This window comes from Molossus molossus, unplaced genomic scaffold, assembly GCF_014108415.1.
Source record: "Molossus molossus isolate mMolMol1 unplaced genomic scaffold, mMolMol1.p scaffold_m16_p_1, whole genome shotgun sequence".
Taxonomy (NCBI): Eukaryota; Metazoa; Chordata; class Mammalia; order Chiroptera; family Molossidae; genus Molossus; species Molossus molossus.
Window position 1 is genome coordinate 144,925,327 of NW_023425344.1, and position 16,941 is coordinate 144,942,267.

At 36.5% G+C, this 16,941-nt stretch overlaps 1 protein-coding gene across 1 annotated transcript in view; it reads right to left on the bottom strand.

The window, feature by feature from the left end:
• LOC118633047 (ankyrin repeat domain-containing protein 26-like) overlaps nt 1-16,941 on the bottom strand; it is a 129,124-nt gene that overhangs the window by 78,294 nt on the left and 33,889 nt on the right. Inside the window, 6 exon segments of the mRNA XM_036266485.1 lie at nt 6,446-6,518; nt 6,609-6,637; nt 7,256-7,354; nt 9,009-9,102; nt 12,539-12,600; nt 12,900-13,023. Coding sequence (XP_036122378.1) covers nt 6,446-6,518; nt 6,609-6,637; nt 7,256-7,354; nt 9,009-9,102; nt 12,539-12,600; nt 12,900-13,023 — 481 coding nt within the window.

A 16,941-nucleotide genomic window follows, 5' to 3' on the forward strand; every position in this document is an offset into this window, starting at 1 on the left:
ACAAACAAAAGTCCTGGACTGGAGGACGGCTTCACAAGGAAGTTTCAAGAAACATTCAAATAACTAACATTTATTCTCCTCAAACTATTTCCAAAAATTCAAGAGGAAGGAAGACAGAATTCCAAGGTCTTTTTATGAGGCCACCATTATCTTAATTCCAAAACCAGGTAAAGACACTACAAAGAAAGAAAACTATAGGCCAATATTTCTGATGAATATACATACCAAAATCCTCAACAAAATATTAGCAAATTTGATCCAGGAGTATATTAATAAGATTATTCACCATGACCAAATGGGATTTATCCCAGGAATGCAAGGCTAGTACAACATTCACAAATAAATAAATGTGATACACCACATAAACAAAATGAAAGATAAAAATTATATGATCATATCAATAGATGCAGAAAAAGCATTTGACAAAATATAGCACCCATTTGTTTTAAATTTTTTATAGATTGGAAGGGAGGCAGGGGGAGAGAGAGAGGGAGAGACATCTATGTGAGAGACACACATCAATTGGTTGCCTCCTGCATGACCCCAACCAGGGCTGGTGATCAAACCTGCAACCCAGGTACAAGCCCTTGACCAGGAAGTGAACCTGCAACCCTTCTGTTCACAGGCTGATGCTCTAACTGCTAAGCCAAACTGGCCAGAGCCAGCACCCATTTTTGATCACAACTCTCAGCAAAGAATACCTCAACATAATGTCATATATAACAAACATAGAGTGAATAACATACTCATTGGACAAAAACTAAAAGTGTTTTACTTAAGAACAAGAACAAGACAAGGCTGTCAGCTTTCACCACTCTTATTCAACATAGTACTGGAAGTTTAGTCACAGTGATCAGACAAGAAGAAAAAATAAAAGTCACCCAAATTGGCCTAGCTGGCATGGCACAGTGGATTGAGTGTTGACCCATGCACCAAGAGGTCGCTGGTTCTATTCCTGGTCAGGGCACATGCCCCAGTTGCAGGCTCGAGCCCCAGTATGGAGCATACAGAAGGAAGCAGACCAATGTTTCTCTCTCATCAATGTTTCTCTCTCTCTCTCTCTCTCTCTCTCTCTCTCTCTCTCTCTCCCTTCCTCTCTCTAAAAAAATCAATAAAAACATTTTTTTTTTAAAAAAGGCATCCAGCCCTGGCTGGTTTGGTTTAATGATTAGAATGTCAGCCCGCAGACCAATGAGTCGAAGGTTTAATTTTGGTCAAGGGCATGTACCTCGGTTGCAGTTAGTCCCTGGCCCTGGTCGTGTCTTGTGGGAAGCAGCCAGTCGATGTGTCCCTCTCACATCAATCAATGTTTCTCTCTCTGTCTCCCTCTCTCTCCCCCCCTCCCACTTTATCTGAGGATACATGGAAAATGTCCTCAGGTAAGAATTGAAAAAAATAAAAAAGGCATCCAAATTGGAAAGGAGAAAGTGAAACTGTCATTATTTACAGATGACATATTATTGTACATAGAAAACCCTAAAGACTCCACAAAAAAACTACTAGATTTAATAAATGAATTTGGCAAAGTACCAGGATACAAAATTAACACCCAGAAATTGACATCATATTTGTACACCAATAATGAACTCTCAGAAAGAGAAACTAAAAAAATCAATCTCATTTACCAATGCAGAAAAGTAAAATAAAATAAAATAAGGTACCTGGGAATAAACTTAACCAAGAAGGTAAGAAGGTAAAAGACCTATTTACAGAAAACTACAAGACATTGAAAAAAAATAGAGGAAGATATAAATAAGCAGAAGCTTATATCATGTTCACAGATTGGAAGAATTAATATCATTAAAATGTCCATACTATCCAAAGCAATCTATAGATTTAACACAATCCCTATTTAAATACCAATGGCATATTTCACAGATCTAGGACAAATACTGCAAAAATTTATATGGAACCAAACAAGACTCTGAATACCCACAGCAACTTGAGAAAGAAGAACAAAGTAGGAGGGATCACAATACCAGATATCGAACCATACAACAAAGCCATTGTAATTAAAACTGCCTGGTACTGGCACAAGAACAGGCATATATACCAATAAAACAGAACAGAAACCCCAGAAATTAACCCAAGCCATTATGCTCAATTAATATTTGACAAAGAAGGCAAGAGAATACAATGGAGAAAAGACGGTCTTTTCAATAAACGGTGTTGGGAAAATTGGACAGGCACATGGAAAAAAATGAAACTAGACCACCGCCCTGGCCGGTTTTGCTCAGTGGTTGGAGCATCGGCCTGCGGTACAGAGAGACCCGGGTTCGGTTCCCGCTAAGGGCACGTACCTCGGTTGCAGTTTGTCCCCGGCCCTGGTTGGTCATGCAGGTGGCAGCCACTCGATGTGTCCCTTCACACTGATGTTTCTCTCTCTCTCTTCCTCTCTCTCCCTCCCGCTCTATCTGATCAAAAAATGGAAAAATGTCCTCGGGTGAGGATAAAAAAATAATAATAATAAAAAAAAAAGAAACTAGACCACCAACTTACACCATACATGAAAATAAATTCAAAATGAATAAAATACTTGAATGTCACTCATGAAATCATAACAATCCTAGAAGAAACCATAGGCAGTAAACTCTTAGACATCTCATGGAGCAGTATTTTCACTGATACATCGGCTAGGACAATAGAAATAAATAAACAAATTGAACTACATCAAAATAAACCATCAACAAATGGAAAAGGGATCCCCCTGTATGAGAGAATATATTTGCCAATGATACCTCTGAGAAGGGGTTAATATCCAAAATATATAAAGTACTCATACAACTTAACAAAAGGAATACAAACAATCCAATCAAAAATGGGCAAAGGACCTGAATAGACACTTCTCCAAAAAGGACATACAAATAGCCAAGAGACATATGAAAATATGCTCAAAGTCACTAATCATCAGAGAGATGCAAATTAAAAAAACAACAATGAAATCACCTCACACCTGCCAGAATGGCTACAATGAACAAATCTATAAATGACAAGTGCTGGCGAGGATGTGCAAAAAAGAGAACCCTAATACACTGCTGGTGGGAATGCAGACTGGTGCAGCCCCTATGGAAAACAGCATGAAGTTTCCTCAAAAAATTAAAAATAGAACTGCCATTTGACCTAGTGATCCCACTTTTAGGAATATATCCTAAGAATCCTGAAACACCAATCAGAAAGAATACATACCCTGCTATGTTCATAGCAATACTATTTACAATAACCAAAATCTGGAAACAGCCCAGTGCTCATCAGTAGATGAGTAAAAAAAAAGCTGTGGACCCTGGCCAGTTTAACTCAGCAGTTGGAGTGTAGCCTGCAGACTAATGAGCTGTGGGCTTGATTTCAGTCAATTAACTGGTTGCAGTTTGTCCCCAGCCCTGGTTGTGTGGGAGGCAACCAGTTGATGTTTGTCTCTCTCACATAGATGTTTTTCTCTCTCTCTCTCCTCCTTCTCACTCTATCTGAAGATAAATGAAAAAAAAATTCTTGGGTGAGTATAAAAAAAAAATACCTGTGGTACAGTTACACAATGGAATACTATGCAGCTGTAGAAAGAAAAAAAGAATCTCTTATGCTTTAAGATATCATGAAGGGACCTAGAGATTATTATGCTAATCAAAATGAGCCACTCAGAGAAAGCTAGGTATCACATGATCTCACTTACATGTGGAATCTAATGAATAAAACAAAGTGATGAACAAAGTAGACCCAGTGACATGGAAACATGGAACAGACTGATGAATCCTGGTGGTGGTGGTTGGGGGGTCGAAAAAGATTACCCAAAAAACTTATATACCTATATGCATAGCCCATTTACACAGACAATAGCTGGTGAAGGCCTGAGGGAGTGGGTGGGGAAAGCAGGATGAAGAGGGTCAATGGAGAAAAAATAGGAGACACCTGTAATACTTTCACGAATAAAGGTAAAGTTTTTTAAAAAGGTGTTTACTCTTTCTCCTAATTATTTTTGTTTTATAAGTATATGTTACTTCAGTTACAGGAAGAATGCAAATGTATTCTTCAAAAATATTGTTTGGCCCTGGCCAGTTTGCTCAGTGGTTGGTGCGTTGGCCCATAGACCAGAGTTGAGGGTTTGTTTCTGGCAAAGGGCATGTACCTTGGTTGCGGTTCATCCCCAGCCCTGGTTAGGGTGGTGTGGGAGGAAGCCAATTGATGTGTCTCTCTTACGTCAATGTTTCCTCTCTCTCTCTCTCTCTCTCCCCCTCTCTCCCACTCTGTCTGAAGATAAATGGAAAAATATCCTTGGGAGAGGATTTAAAAAAAAAAAGAGCCCTGGCTGGTTTGGCTCAGCGGTTGGAGCGTCGGCCTGCGGTCCAGAGACCCGGGTTCGGTTCCCGCTAAGGGCACGTACCTCGGTTACAGTTTGTCCCCGGCCCTGGTTGGTCGTGTGGGTGGCAGCCACTCGATGTGTCTCTTCACATCGATGTTTCTCTCTCTCTCTCTTCCTCTCTCTCCCTCCCACTCTACCTGAACAAAAAATGGAAAAATGTCCTCGGGTGAGGATAAAAAAAAAAAAAAAAGATATTCTGTTTGGTTGTAGGTTGCATAAAAGGAGTAAACACTAAGTAGATTTTGCCACAGAATGACTTTGAAAAGTCAAAACTATGGTGAGGCCGCAGAGGTGGTCTAGGATGAATTCTGTTTCTTCATTACCCTCTTTGCTCTCTTTCTTTGCTGGGAGCTGTGATTCACACCGTTCATGGAGCCCTATTATTCCCTAACACAAACAGAGCTCCAATATTAATCTTTTCTTCATCTAACAAGGCCATCTCTCTAAAGTCTGTGATGGTAATTGATTGCGATACTAATGGACATTAGTCATTCACTAATCCCACATATGATTTAAAATGGTGGTACTGCCTTGGCTGGTTTGGCTCACTGGTTAGAGTGTTGGTCCAAGGACTGAAGAGTTGAGGGTTCAATTCCCAGTCCAGGGCACATACCTGGGTTGCAGGTTTGACCCCTGGCCCCGATCGGAGTCATGTGGGAAGCAACTAATTCATGTGACTCTCTTGCATAGATGTTTCTCTCTCTCTTTCTCCCTTCTACTATAAACATTGATGGAAAAATATTTTCAAGTGAGAATTAACAAAAAAGTAATAATAATAATAATAAAATAAAAAAATAAAACAATAGTATTTATGTATCATCTGAGAATCCCTGGAGTCCTAAGATTCACTGGTTCAGGAGGTCCAAAAGGTCAAGACTATTTTCATAGTAATACTAAATGTTACTTGTCATGTTCACTGTCAGTCTCTTATAAGTGTACAAGTAGAGTTTTCCACAGAGGATTTTTTAAAATCCTCACCCGAGGATATTTTTTCATTGACTTTTAGAGAGCATGAAAAGGAGGAGGGAAGACAGAAAGAAACATCAATGTGACAGAGACACACATCGACTGGTTGCCTCCTATACAGACCCCAACCAGGACCTGGGATCCCACCTGCAACCAGATATATGCCCTTGATTGGAAATCAAACTTGTAACCCTTTGGTGCATGGGCTTATGCTCTAACCACTAAGCAAGATTAGCCAGGGCATGAAATTCTCAATAATTTTTAATACTGTAAAAGGATTCTAAGGTCAAAAAGTTTCAGAATTTCTGTTTTAAAAGGTTGTGTTTATTAAACATTCGCTATGCGTAATTACTTCCCACATTCTTAATACTCAAAGACACCATAAACACACACACGCACACACACATGCACGTACCCATACACAGAGTCTGCTAATCAAAACATTTGGTTTGCTTAAGATCGTCAGTGTAACAACACTAAGATGAAATAAAAGTAAAACACTACTGACATGTTAGCAGCTGAAGCTTTACTCTAAGTAAAGGTAAGAATTCAAATAACCATTTTAAAACAGTATGAATATCTCTGAGAATCCCTAGTAAGTACAGGGAATCCAAACTGAGAACTTTAGGATATCATAACAAAAGTAAACCCTGGCCAATGTGGCTTCATGGTTAGAGTGTTGGCCTACACACTGAAGTGAGTGGGTTTGATGCCCTGTCAATGGCACGTACCTGGGTTAGAAGTTCAATCCCCAGCCCTGGTCAGGGAGGCAACCCATTGATGTGTGTGTCTCTCTCTCCTCACCTTCCTCCCTTCCACTCTCTCTAAATATATATAAATATATATAAATGTATCTCAATGAAAAATTTACCCTCAGGTGAGAACTAACAAAATGGAAAGCAAACAAACAAAAAAGGTGAAAATATTTTTCTTAGAGCTTACATTTTTAAATTTCTGTAATTTCTCTTTTTCAAACATGAATACCAACAATGACATCTACATTACTTATGTAAAATCCTACAATTAAACTTGCAAAGAAAAAAAGGAATTAGGAATAAAAAGACTATGAGCACGTAAAATATGTCCGTGTATTTCTTTCTAGAGTTAAATACAAGATCCAGAATTCACCTGATCTGGATGCTGTTATGTCCTTCACGCCTACTGCTCTGTTAGGAACAGGATCTTTCACCACAAGGGTAGGCTGAATGGGGTTTGAAAGAAGATGATTAATAAATATTGTACATTTTATATAATCTTTAATACTTAAATATAAAAATATAAATGTTATTACCTTCGAGTGAGAATATTTTTCAGGAGAATCTAAAGAGCAAAGAGACATATACTCAGTTACATAAAAATATGAAAGCCAACTACATACATTCATGCAGAGTTAGTATGGAGCTGAATCCTCATGCTTGGATTTGGAAATGATTAATTAGGTCTATTAGTGTTTTGTTTTGTTTTTCTCAGGGGGCAGGCGTTTAGGACACCAACTAGACAGAAATATAAATCCACTATAAATACTGAAGAAAAAACAGGAATATAGTTTTAACAAAACATGCAGTTGAGATTTTAAAAGATTATGTTTCAAAAACTATACTAAAGTAAAAAAGTATACATATACCAATGTGAACATAATGCTTAATGGTAAAAAAGTGATCTTTATTCAGAGGAACAAACTGTGACACTGAGAGAATAAATGTAAAACAGAACACAACAGCTATCTTTGATGCAACACATGAGAATTACTAGTACCACTATGTTACAAGTATTTATCATGTTCTTTCATCTGTCTTGTAATTTATGAAGCACACAATTGTGATGACATTTCAGTTGAATGCATAATCCATGTATAAACAGAGAACATGTTATGAATTGATCAGCTTAGATAAACATCAATAGAATAACAGTTAATAAAAATATTCATTTTTTTCATACCAATGCAGGCTACTGGTATGCCTATATTTCTTGCATCCTCTACTTTAGTCATCTTACAGTTTCTTGATCCATTCATGCAAGAAGGTATATAAAACACATCTAAGAAATAATGTAAAATGAGCTTTCAATATTGAAATATGGCTACTAAAGTTAAAAAGAATTATTTTATTTCTAAATCTGTGTAATAGATACTGAAAATAACAATTACAGCACTTAAAGAATAAACTCTAATTTTTTCTTCTTTCCAAAATCAGTTTGGTGTATTATGCTAGTGTTTAAATGAGTTTTATAAAACAGCTATCTTATCAAAACCTGAGCTACCATAAAAACAAACAATCAAACAAACAAAAAAACAGAACAGCAGCCAAGGCTTCTATATTCAACTTACTCTCACTGAAATAACACATACCTGTGTAACATATCTTTGCTGCCTGAAATGGAAGATAAACCAGGAGCTAGAGTTACCCCAATTCTAGCACCACCCCTGCTTCCAGTATTCTCTGGAGCAGCAAGGATCTAATCTTCTGTTTCACTGCCAATATCCTCAAGTCACCTAAAGTGAGGTCTCTCAGGTTTCCTCAACTCCAAAATTACCTTAGCTAATGCCTTTCTATCCTCCCTTTTTCTCTTCACTACCCCCTTTTCCTCTTCAAAAGTAATTTCTAGATCTGTGGCCTTCATTCTTCCCCTTTTTCCCTCACTGTGCCTTATCCCACCACTTTTTCTCCCTGTTTAGCAGTGGTATCTTATATTTATACTTTCTTTTTCTTCATCTCTTTTGCTCCCCTTTGGCTATAGACATGCTCAGAAATGAAAACAAAATAATATAGACATGCTTTTGCTTAATCCTTTCATGTCTTAAATTATCTATCTGACAGCTCTTCGACATTTCTCTGAAGAGAAGTCTAGACCCTCTCTACACTGAGTAGCACAGTCTAAGGACCAGTAACATTGGGGCCACCCAAGAGCTTGTGAGAAATGCAGAATACTGGGCCTACTGCTATTATTTCTTTAAAATTGAAACTGCATTAATTCATAAAGTTTCTATTGGACTTTTCATCAGGCTATAGTTTCCTTCTCTCACCATAACTGACCCTGCTGTCTCCTTCTTTCAAATGTTCTTATTTTGGACTATATAATACTAACCTATGAAGTAGCAAAATTTTATATGATGTCAGGGTATAGATGCTTATAGCTGGCCACATACACTTCTGCTCATCCCTGGGAGATGAAATACAGCTCCACCTGATAGATACCTCAGTCCATAAGGCCTTCCCAACAGAGAGGAAAGAGTAAGAGTAGGAACATTTTGCTGGACACCCCTGACAAGTTTTGGTACTGGAAGCTCTGATTATATTCCTCCCACATTTCAAATACTCTGTTCTTCCTTTTTCTAAAGAATTATTGTATCACCTCCCACTACATATATCTGCTTCTTTTTCCTTCATTTACTTCTGTAATTTCTGCCCTTCTCAATCTTCACTCCCTATTTAATCCTTCTCCTCCTCCTTATATCCTGACTTAAGTCAGGTCTTAGAGTATCTTGAAAGGAAACAAATAATTGAGCTCCTGCAGTAGCACTCTCAATTTAATCTTAGTTGATACCTGGTAAGATTTACAACTTATCTGCTTTTTATTTCTTTTCTTACTAGGCATTTCACAGGTGATTTTCTTTGGCTATTAGAATATGTAAGTATTCATGTTTTAAATCAACATTCTATCAAAGAACTTCTTTATAAAACACAGTTCTTACCTTCTACTTGTCCATTTAGTTTATTTTTTTCTCTTTGATCTGCAGCTACAGATAAATAATCAACATACTTCTGTGGAAGACCTTCAGAGGAACTCTGTTAAAATTTATATCAATAATGAGTTACATATGCCCAGCTGGTGTGGCTCACTGGTTAAGTATCCACCCATGCACCAAGAGGTCACTGGTTTGATTCCCAGTCAGGGCACATGCCCAGGTTATTGGCTCGATTCCCAGTGGGGGGCATGCAGAAGGCATCCAATCGATGTTCTCTCTCATCGATGTTTCTATCTCTCTCTTCCTCTCCCTTCCTCTCTATAAAATCAACAAAGAAAAAATGATAATAAAAAATAAAAATAATGAGTTACATAAAGATTTTTTAAGCCCTTTCTAAAACAATATCTCAATTTCTTACTTTAAAAGCAATTAGACTTAAAAATAAGAAAAGCATGTGTTGACCCAAACATTTAAATAGAAAACCCCCTATATGCTTTCTAGTTAGGTTTTCTTTTATCTTCATTTGGCTACTGACTGTATATTGAGCATGGAAAGACAGAGAAAAACTTTCATAAACAAAATACTGATGTATGTGCACATTCAACAAGAAACTAACTGCAAAACACCTATCTCTACTTTGCATTCCCCACCAAAATAAGAGGACATTTTGAAAAATACCTTATAAAAATGTATTCAATAAGTGCACTTGTGCCCTGGCTAGTTTAGCTCAGTGATTAGAGTGTCAGCCCGTAAACCAGAGTCCCAGGATCGGTTCCTGCTAGGGGCATGTACCTTGGTTGCAGTTAGTCCTGGGCCCCAGTTTGGGTCATGTGGGTGGCAACCAGTCGATGTATCTCTCTCACATTGATCTCTCTCTCTCCCTCCCTCCCTCCCACTTTATCTAAAAATAAATGCAAAAAAAAGTCCTCGGGTGAGGATAAAGAAAACAAACAAAAACAACAACAACAAAAATAAGTACACTTGCTATAAATTTAAAATATTTCTAATGACAGAATTCTTGTTAGTGTTATAAAAAGATACCTGACATGTAGAAAATGTTGGAGTGTGTTGTGTTGCGTATAAACAGAACACTGTGGAACTTGCTTCACTTAGGCACTCTAGGGTTTAGACAAAGCTATTATTTGATTAAAATTTTCATAGTTAAAAAATGATTGATAAAATGGCAAAAAAGTAAGATAAAACTTTTTAAAAATTATATTTAAATAATTGCAAAAAATGTATATACTGTTATACAAATCTTCAAAGAATTATTGTAGGCTTTAATAAGAGAAGAGTAAGAACATGTATTTATTAACCATCTAAAATGTGCCAGGCATTCATTATGCACATTTTGTTTCTTTTCTACACACAACAGAAGTAAAAATGGTATGATAATGGCTACCCAGCTTTCTGCACATTCCAAAATGTTAGAGCAAAATAAGAATAGATGAGATGTATTGTTCTCTCTGTCCCATTGTATTCTTCTCCTGGACCTTCACATGACTGGCTCCTTTACTTGGCAGCTCTTGTCACACTCACAAAGATCTTTTCTGACCACTTAAATTTCATTCCCAGTCCCATTCTAACTATAAACTCCCCCAGTATTCTCCAACCTAACATTCTCCATTTTCTTTTTATGAAGCACTTACATTGACTTATAATGAACTTTTGTTTACTTGTTTTTCTATTCCCCCACTCACTTCAGCCCAACTCCTCAACTTGTACATTGAGTCTAACTGCCCAGCACGTAGTTGCTCTTCAATAACAGAAATTTGCCCAGCCAGTGTGGCTCAGTGAATTGAGAGTCATCCCATGGACTGAGCGATCTCAGTTCGATTCCCAGTCAGGGCACATGCCCAGGTTTCAGGCTCAGACTCCAGTAGGGGGTGACAGGAGGCAGCTGTTAGATGTTCCTCTCTCATATTCATGTTTCTATCTCTCTCTCTTCATTTCTCTCTCTCTAAAATATCAATAAAAACATATTTAAAAAAATAAATGACAGCCCTGGACGGTTTTTCTCAGTGGTTAGAGCATAGACCTGCGGTCCAGAGAGACTCGGGTTTGGTTCCCATTAAAGGCACATACCTGGGTTACAGTTTGTCCCTGGCCCTATTTGGTCATGTGGGTGGCAGCCATTTGATGTGTCCCTTTCACGTCGATGTTTCTCTCTCTCTCTCTCTCTCTCTCCTTCCCACTCTACCTGAACAAAAATGGAAAAATGCCCTCAGGTGAGAATTAAAAATGAATGAATGAATGAATGAATAAATAAATAAATGACAGAAATTTACTTAAGGTCAAAACATGTAGGATCTCATCAAGAAGGTCTCAGGTACCAAAGCAGTGCATTCCTACAGGATATGTCCATTAACAGTCTACAAAAATGTAACATCCTCCAAATTAGAAATCCACATACCCTTTCTAACGTCCTCATTTTTTTCCTTTATACCACTGCCATTTTATTGTCCTTTAGGTTTACAAAGTGTCCTCAATATTTAGTAAGTCACTGAATATACTGTGATCACTGTGTCTTACTTTTCCATGGCACCTTTTACAATTTACAAAGGGTTTTCACACTGTTACCAGATTTGTTTATCACACATACATGAAAGGTTAGCATTATTATTAATTAATTTACTGACATTCCAAAAGGTTAAACAGGTTTTCCCAAGATCCCATGGCTAGTAAGAAACTGGTCCAGGATTGCTAGAATGATCTTAGACTTCAAGCACAGTGTTTGTACTGTTAGGAAGCAGATGCCTGTATCCAAGACATCAGACCCTTCACATCCATTTCCAGAGCTGTCAGGTTAGATCAGCTCATCATGTCTTTATACTCATGCTACTACAAGTATGGTTGCTATACCATACTTGGTTACAAGTAAGGTACTAATGCATGCTGTTTTAACCATCCAAAACAGCTGTTACTTATCAAAATACCACTAGGTCAAATTCTACATATTTATTATTATTCACTATGCTTTTCTTTCTCTGAAAATGTTCCTTGAAGATCTATTTGACAACCCAAATAGAACAATACTTTGAAGTCCCAGGCATTATCTTTCCAAGTGACAAGTTATAAAAAAACATCTGACCACAGAAGTTGGCCTGAAATAATTCTCTAGTTTTTAGATAAACTTAACTTCAGAACCCAAACTTATATTTATGACTTCAAAGTATTTTATAATATACTACACTGATTTAATTAAGTGAGTCTTACAAATGATCAGAATTGTACTATGAAGTATTATACAGGGTGGGACAAAAGAAGGTTTACAGTTGTAAGTATGTGAAAAAGTTTATTCTTGTATTATTATTTATTAATTATTATATTATTTTCCATATGAACAACTGCAAACCTCTTTTGCTCCCCCCTGTAATTAGCACATAGTTATTTTATTAATTTCAGGTTAAAAACATAAGAAAATAATTTCTATGGGCAAATGTAGAGGTGAGAAATAAAGTCAAAGCATCCCTTTTATGTTTTAATATTATCAATGCTGATACTTAAAATAATAATAGAATAACAATAAATAGTACCTCAGAATCCCAAGGTGATTCTATATCTTCATCCTCTCCTAATCCTAATGCTGAAATGTTATCTACAAATGTAGTTACAGATACATTAATGTAAATATTTTTTACTATGAGTTTTAAATACATGTACAGACATCTTCATTTATGCATATTTTGATAAAATAAAAGTAATAGCAGACAAAATTTTCAGAGGGTTAAAACATTTGTAGAAAGAAAAAGATGATAGCAGTTGGGATACTTTTGGATAAAGATAGTAAAAAAAATACTTTAACAAATGAATAACATATTTGGATCTATTCAAATTAGATTTGTTTATACCAGCATTTAAGCATAGAAAAAAATTCATAGGTAGTCACTAACTTACCACTATTATTTTTGTGTTCTCCATCAACATAAATCAAATTTTCATTATTTGTTTGGTTTTGTAGAGCGCTTTCAATATCAATACCACTTTCTTTTTTTTTAATTGCTGGCTTTGTTGCTTCTTCCTATAAAAACAAAGCAAAAGAAAAACCTAACTTTAGAAAATATCATATTCATTCAATTGTTCAGTCACTCACTCAATCAGTAAGACACCAAACATTTACTGTACCTATCAAATCATAAGCACTAACCTGGGAGAAGCTAGAAATATAAATAAAAATATTTGCCCTATATTCTAGAAGGGGTAAAGGTATGTGAAAACAGTAAGAAAAGTATCACTGGCTAGTTCTACAACTGAAGTGAATAAACTACAGTAAGGGCACACAGGAGACAACAGTCTGGTGTACCTGGCATGCTTAAGAAATGGTAGGGATACATCTTGAAAGATATACTAAGTGCAGAGGGAGGATGTGAAGTGCATTCTAGAAAGGGCAGCACAATGCCGTGGCTGGTTTTGCTTAGTGGTTAAAGCATTGGCCTGTGGTCCAGAGAGACCCAGGTTCGGTTCCTGCTAAGGGCATGTACCTCGGTTGCAGTTTGTCCCCAGCCCCAGTTGGGGTTGTGTGGATGGCAACCACTCAATGTGTCTCTCTCACATCAGTGTTTCTCTCTCTCTCTCTCTCTCTGTCTCCTTCCCTTCCTTTCTCCCTCCTGCTTTATCTGAATATAAGTGCAAAAAAAATGTCCTTGGGTGAGGATAAAAAAAAAATTGTAACAGGTAGAAAACATTAAACTTGGTGAATGACTGGATGTGGTGATTTCAGGGAGAGTTGGAGTTCAGGATTATTCATGCCTCAGTGTTTCCATGCTGCTGTTTACGAGGATGGGAACACAGATGGCAAAGTAGGTTGCATTGAGCCAAGACAGAGGAAAGAGTCAGGGCAATACCAAGTTTGAGGAACCCAGGGGACTTAGAAGAAAGATCTAGATAAATACACTTAAAGTAAAAATAGATAACCTTATTCAGGAAAAGCATATGATGTCAAGAAGATAGATATTTGTAAAATATACCAAAATGATATAATTCAATAATGCAATCCTACACAGACTTCTGAAATTTTGAAAATAAAAACAAGAGTAAGGGGTAAAAACAACACGGGATTCAAATTTTCAATTATACATTTCAAAATTTGCTTCAGAAATCAAAAATACCTTATTACAAATATTTGGAAATATTTCTGGGATATTTTAATAATAAACATTTTAAGTTTAATGAAAATATTTAATGGTATAACATCACTTCACAATAATTTTAGAAGACTCCTTTTTAAAAATTAATTTTAAAAGGCAAGTTTTAAATTATAGAAGAGAAATGCTTATGTGATTATAGAATTATGAGGCATTTTTAAGTACCACTGTGATATTTCAAAGAAATATAAAACACTATTTTAAAAGTCACATGGTTTTCTCCTGCCAACAGCACACGAATGGCTTTAATTGCCTGTCTACTCTACATAGGATGGTAGTTAAAAGATGTATAAAAAAAATCTAATATAAAACTATGATTATCCAAGTCAAAGATTTAAGTCTTCAAGTACATCTGTGATTATCAAGGAGGACCAAATGAAAGAAGAACTAAAAAAACCAAGTCACCAGGATGTCTGAGATTTAGATATGAAAGAATTGTCAAGTTAGGTTTAACAACTATGAAGACCAAAGTTAATAAAGGTTCTTAAAAATAATATAAAATGCACCCATTGTGGGAGATATCTTAAAAAGTAAAAATTAGCCTTAGCCAGTTTGGCTCAGTGGTTAGAGCATCGGACTGTGGTCCGGAGAGACCCAGGTTCAGTTCCCACTAAGGACATGTACCTCAGTTGCAGTTTGTCCCGGGCTCTGGTTGGGTCATGTAGGTGGCAACCACTCGATGTGTCCCTTTCAGGTCGATGTTTTTTTCTCTCTCTCTCCCTCTCACTCTATCTGAACAAAATATCAAAAAATGTTCTTGGGTGAGGACAAAAAAAAAAAAAGTAAAAATCATTTTTCAGAAGTAATTTTATATACTCTGTTGGTAATCTTTTTTTTATTATTTTTATAATAGCAAGCATTTTGTATCAGAAACAAAATCATAAATTGTGATTTCATCCATTTGATGTGTGCATATGTGTCCATTAATTGCAGATATTATTAGGAAAAGAAAAATCAGAATCTCTAGCTCCAAGGGCTAGGTGAGCTGCCCACAGTCTTGCAGCTAGCAGGTGGTACAGCGTGGGCTGAAGCCCAGGCTGCCCGTCTCCCAAGCCCATGCTGGAACAATATTTTGCTCTGCTGTTCCTCTCTCTCCCTGCTCCTATTTCACACCTTCCTGTTTTGTTCCCTCTTGTCCCTCATTACTGAACAAGCCCTAAAGTGAAGCACTGAGACAGACACTCAGAGAGCAGAGAGAGGGAGCCTGTTGTAGTCTGTGTGCCCTCTCAGCCCCGCTCAGTCTGACCCTGCCCTGGAGAAGACCACAGACAAGAGCTTGGAGACATTCTCTATATCATTGTTCATAATGTCAAAATAACTGGCTGTTCATCCATAGGGAACTGAATAAATAACTTATGTGACTTCTGCATAATATAAATCTTTGTGGCCACTGCAGCAAACCAAGTTGCTGCTTAGAAAACAATGTTAACTGACATGTATTAAATGAGCCCATTTTATGGTTTAAAAATGTAAAACATGATCTGATCTTAAGAAAAATTATTTTAGCTTTTCCCATTAAGCATGATGTTAGCTCTGGGTTTCTCCTATATGGTTTTTATGCTGAGGTAGATTTTCTCTACTCTACTTTACTGAGAATTTTTATCATAACTGGATGCTAGATTTTATCAAATGCTTTTACTGCATCTATTAATATGATCATATGATTTATTCTTTCTTTTGTTTATTTGTTATATAACATGATAATTGATTTCTAGATATTGAATCAATGTTGCATCCGAGGAATAAATCCCATTTGACCATGGTGTATAATCTTTTTTAATGTACTGCTAATTTTGATTTGCTAATCTTTTATTGAGGATTTTTGCATCTATGTTTATCATAAATACTGGCCTATAATTTCCCTTTTTTGTAATGTCTTTGTCTAGTTTTGGAGTCAGAATAATGCTGGCATTGTAAAATGAGCTTGGGAGCCTTCCTGTCTTTTGAATTATTTGGAATAGTTTCAGAAGGAAAGGTGTTAATTGTTGAGTGTATGGTAAAATTTACCTGTAAAGTCATCTATTCTAAGACTTTTATTTGTTGAGAGATTTTGGTACTGATTCAATTTTGTTGGTAGTAATCCATTTGTTCAGATTTTCTATTTCTTCCTCTTTTTTTTATTCTCACTTGAGGATATTTTTTAACTTGTCTTCAAACAGAGTAGAAGGGAGGAAGAGAGGGAGACAGAGACAGAGAGAGAAAGAAACATCAATGCAGGAGAGACACATTGACTGGTTGCCTTCCAGAAGACCCCAACCAGAGCCACGGACAAACCGCAACAAAGGTACATGCCCTTGGCTGGAATCAAACCCTGGTCTCATTGGTCCGTGGGCCGATGCTCTAACTGCTGAGCCAAACTAGCCAGGTCTTCTATTTCTTCTTGATTCAGTTTGGTGAGATTTTTTGTTTCTAGGAATTTGTCGATTTCTTCGAGATTGTCCAATTTATTGGCATATAATTGTTCTTGTATTTTCTCATAACCTTTTATATTTCTGTGATATCAGTTGCCACTTCTCTTTCATTTGTGATTTTATTTCTTTGGGTCTTCTCTTTTTTTTTAATGAGTCTAGTTAAAGGTGTATCAATCTTATTTATCCTATCAAAGAACTAGCTCTTTGTTTCATTGATTTTTTTTTTTTTTTTAGATTGTACTTCATTTATTTCCACTTTGATGTTCATTATTTCCTTTCTCCTACTCACTTTTGGCTTTGCTTATTGTTTTTTATCTGGTCCCATTAGGTGTAAAGTTTAATTGTTTGAGTTTTTTTTTTGTTTCTTATGGTAGGCCTGTATTG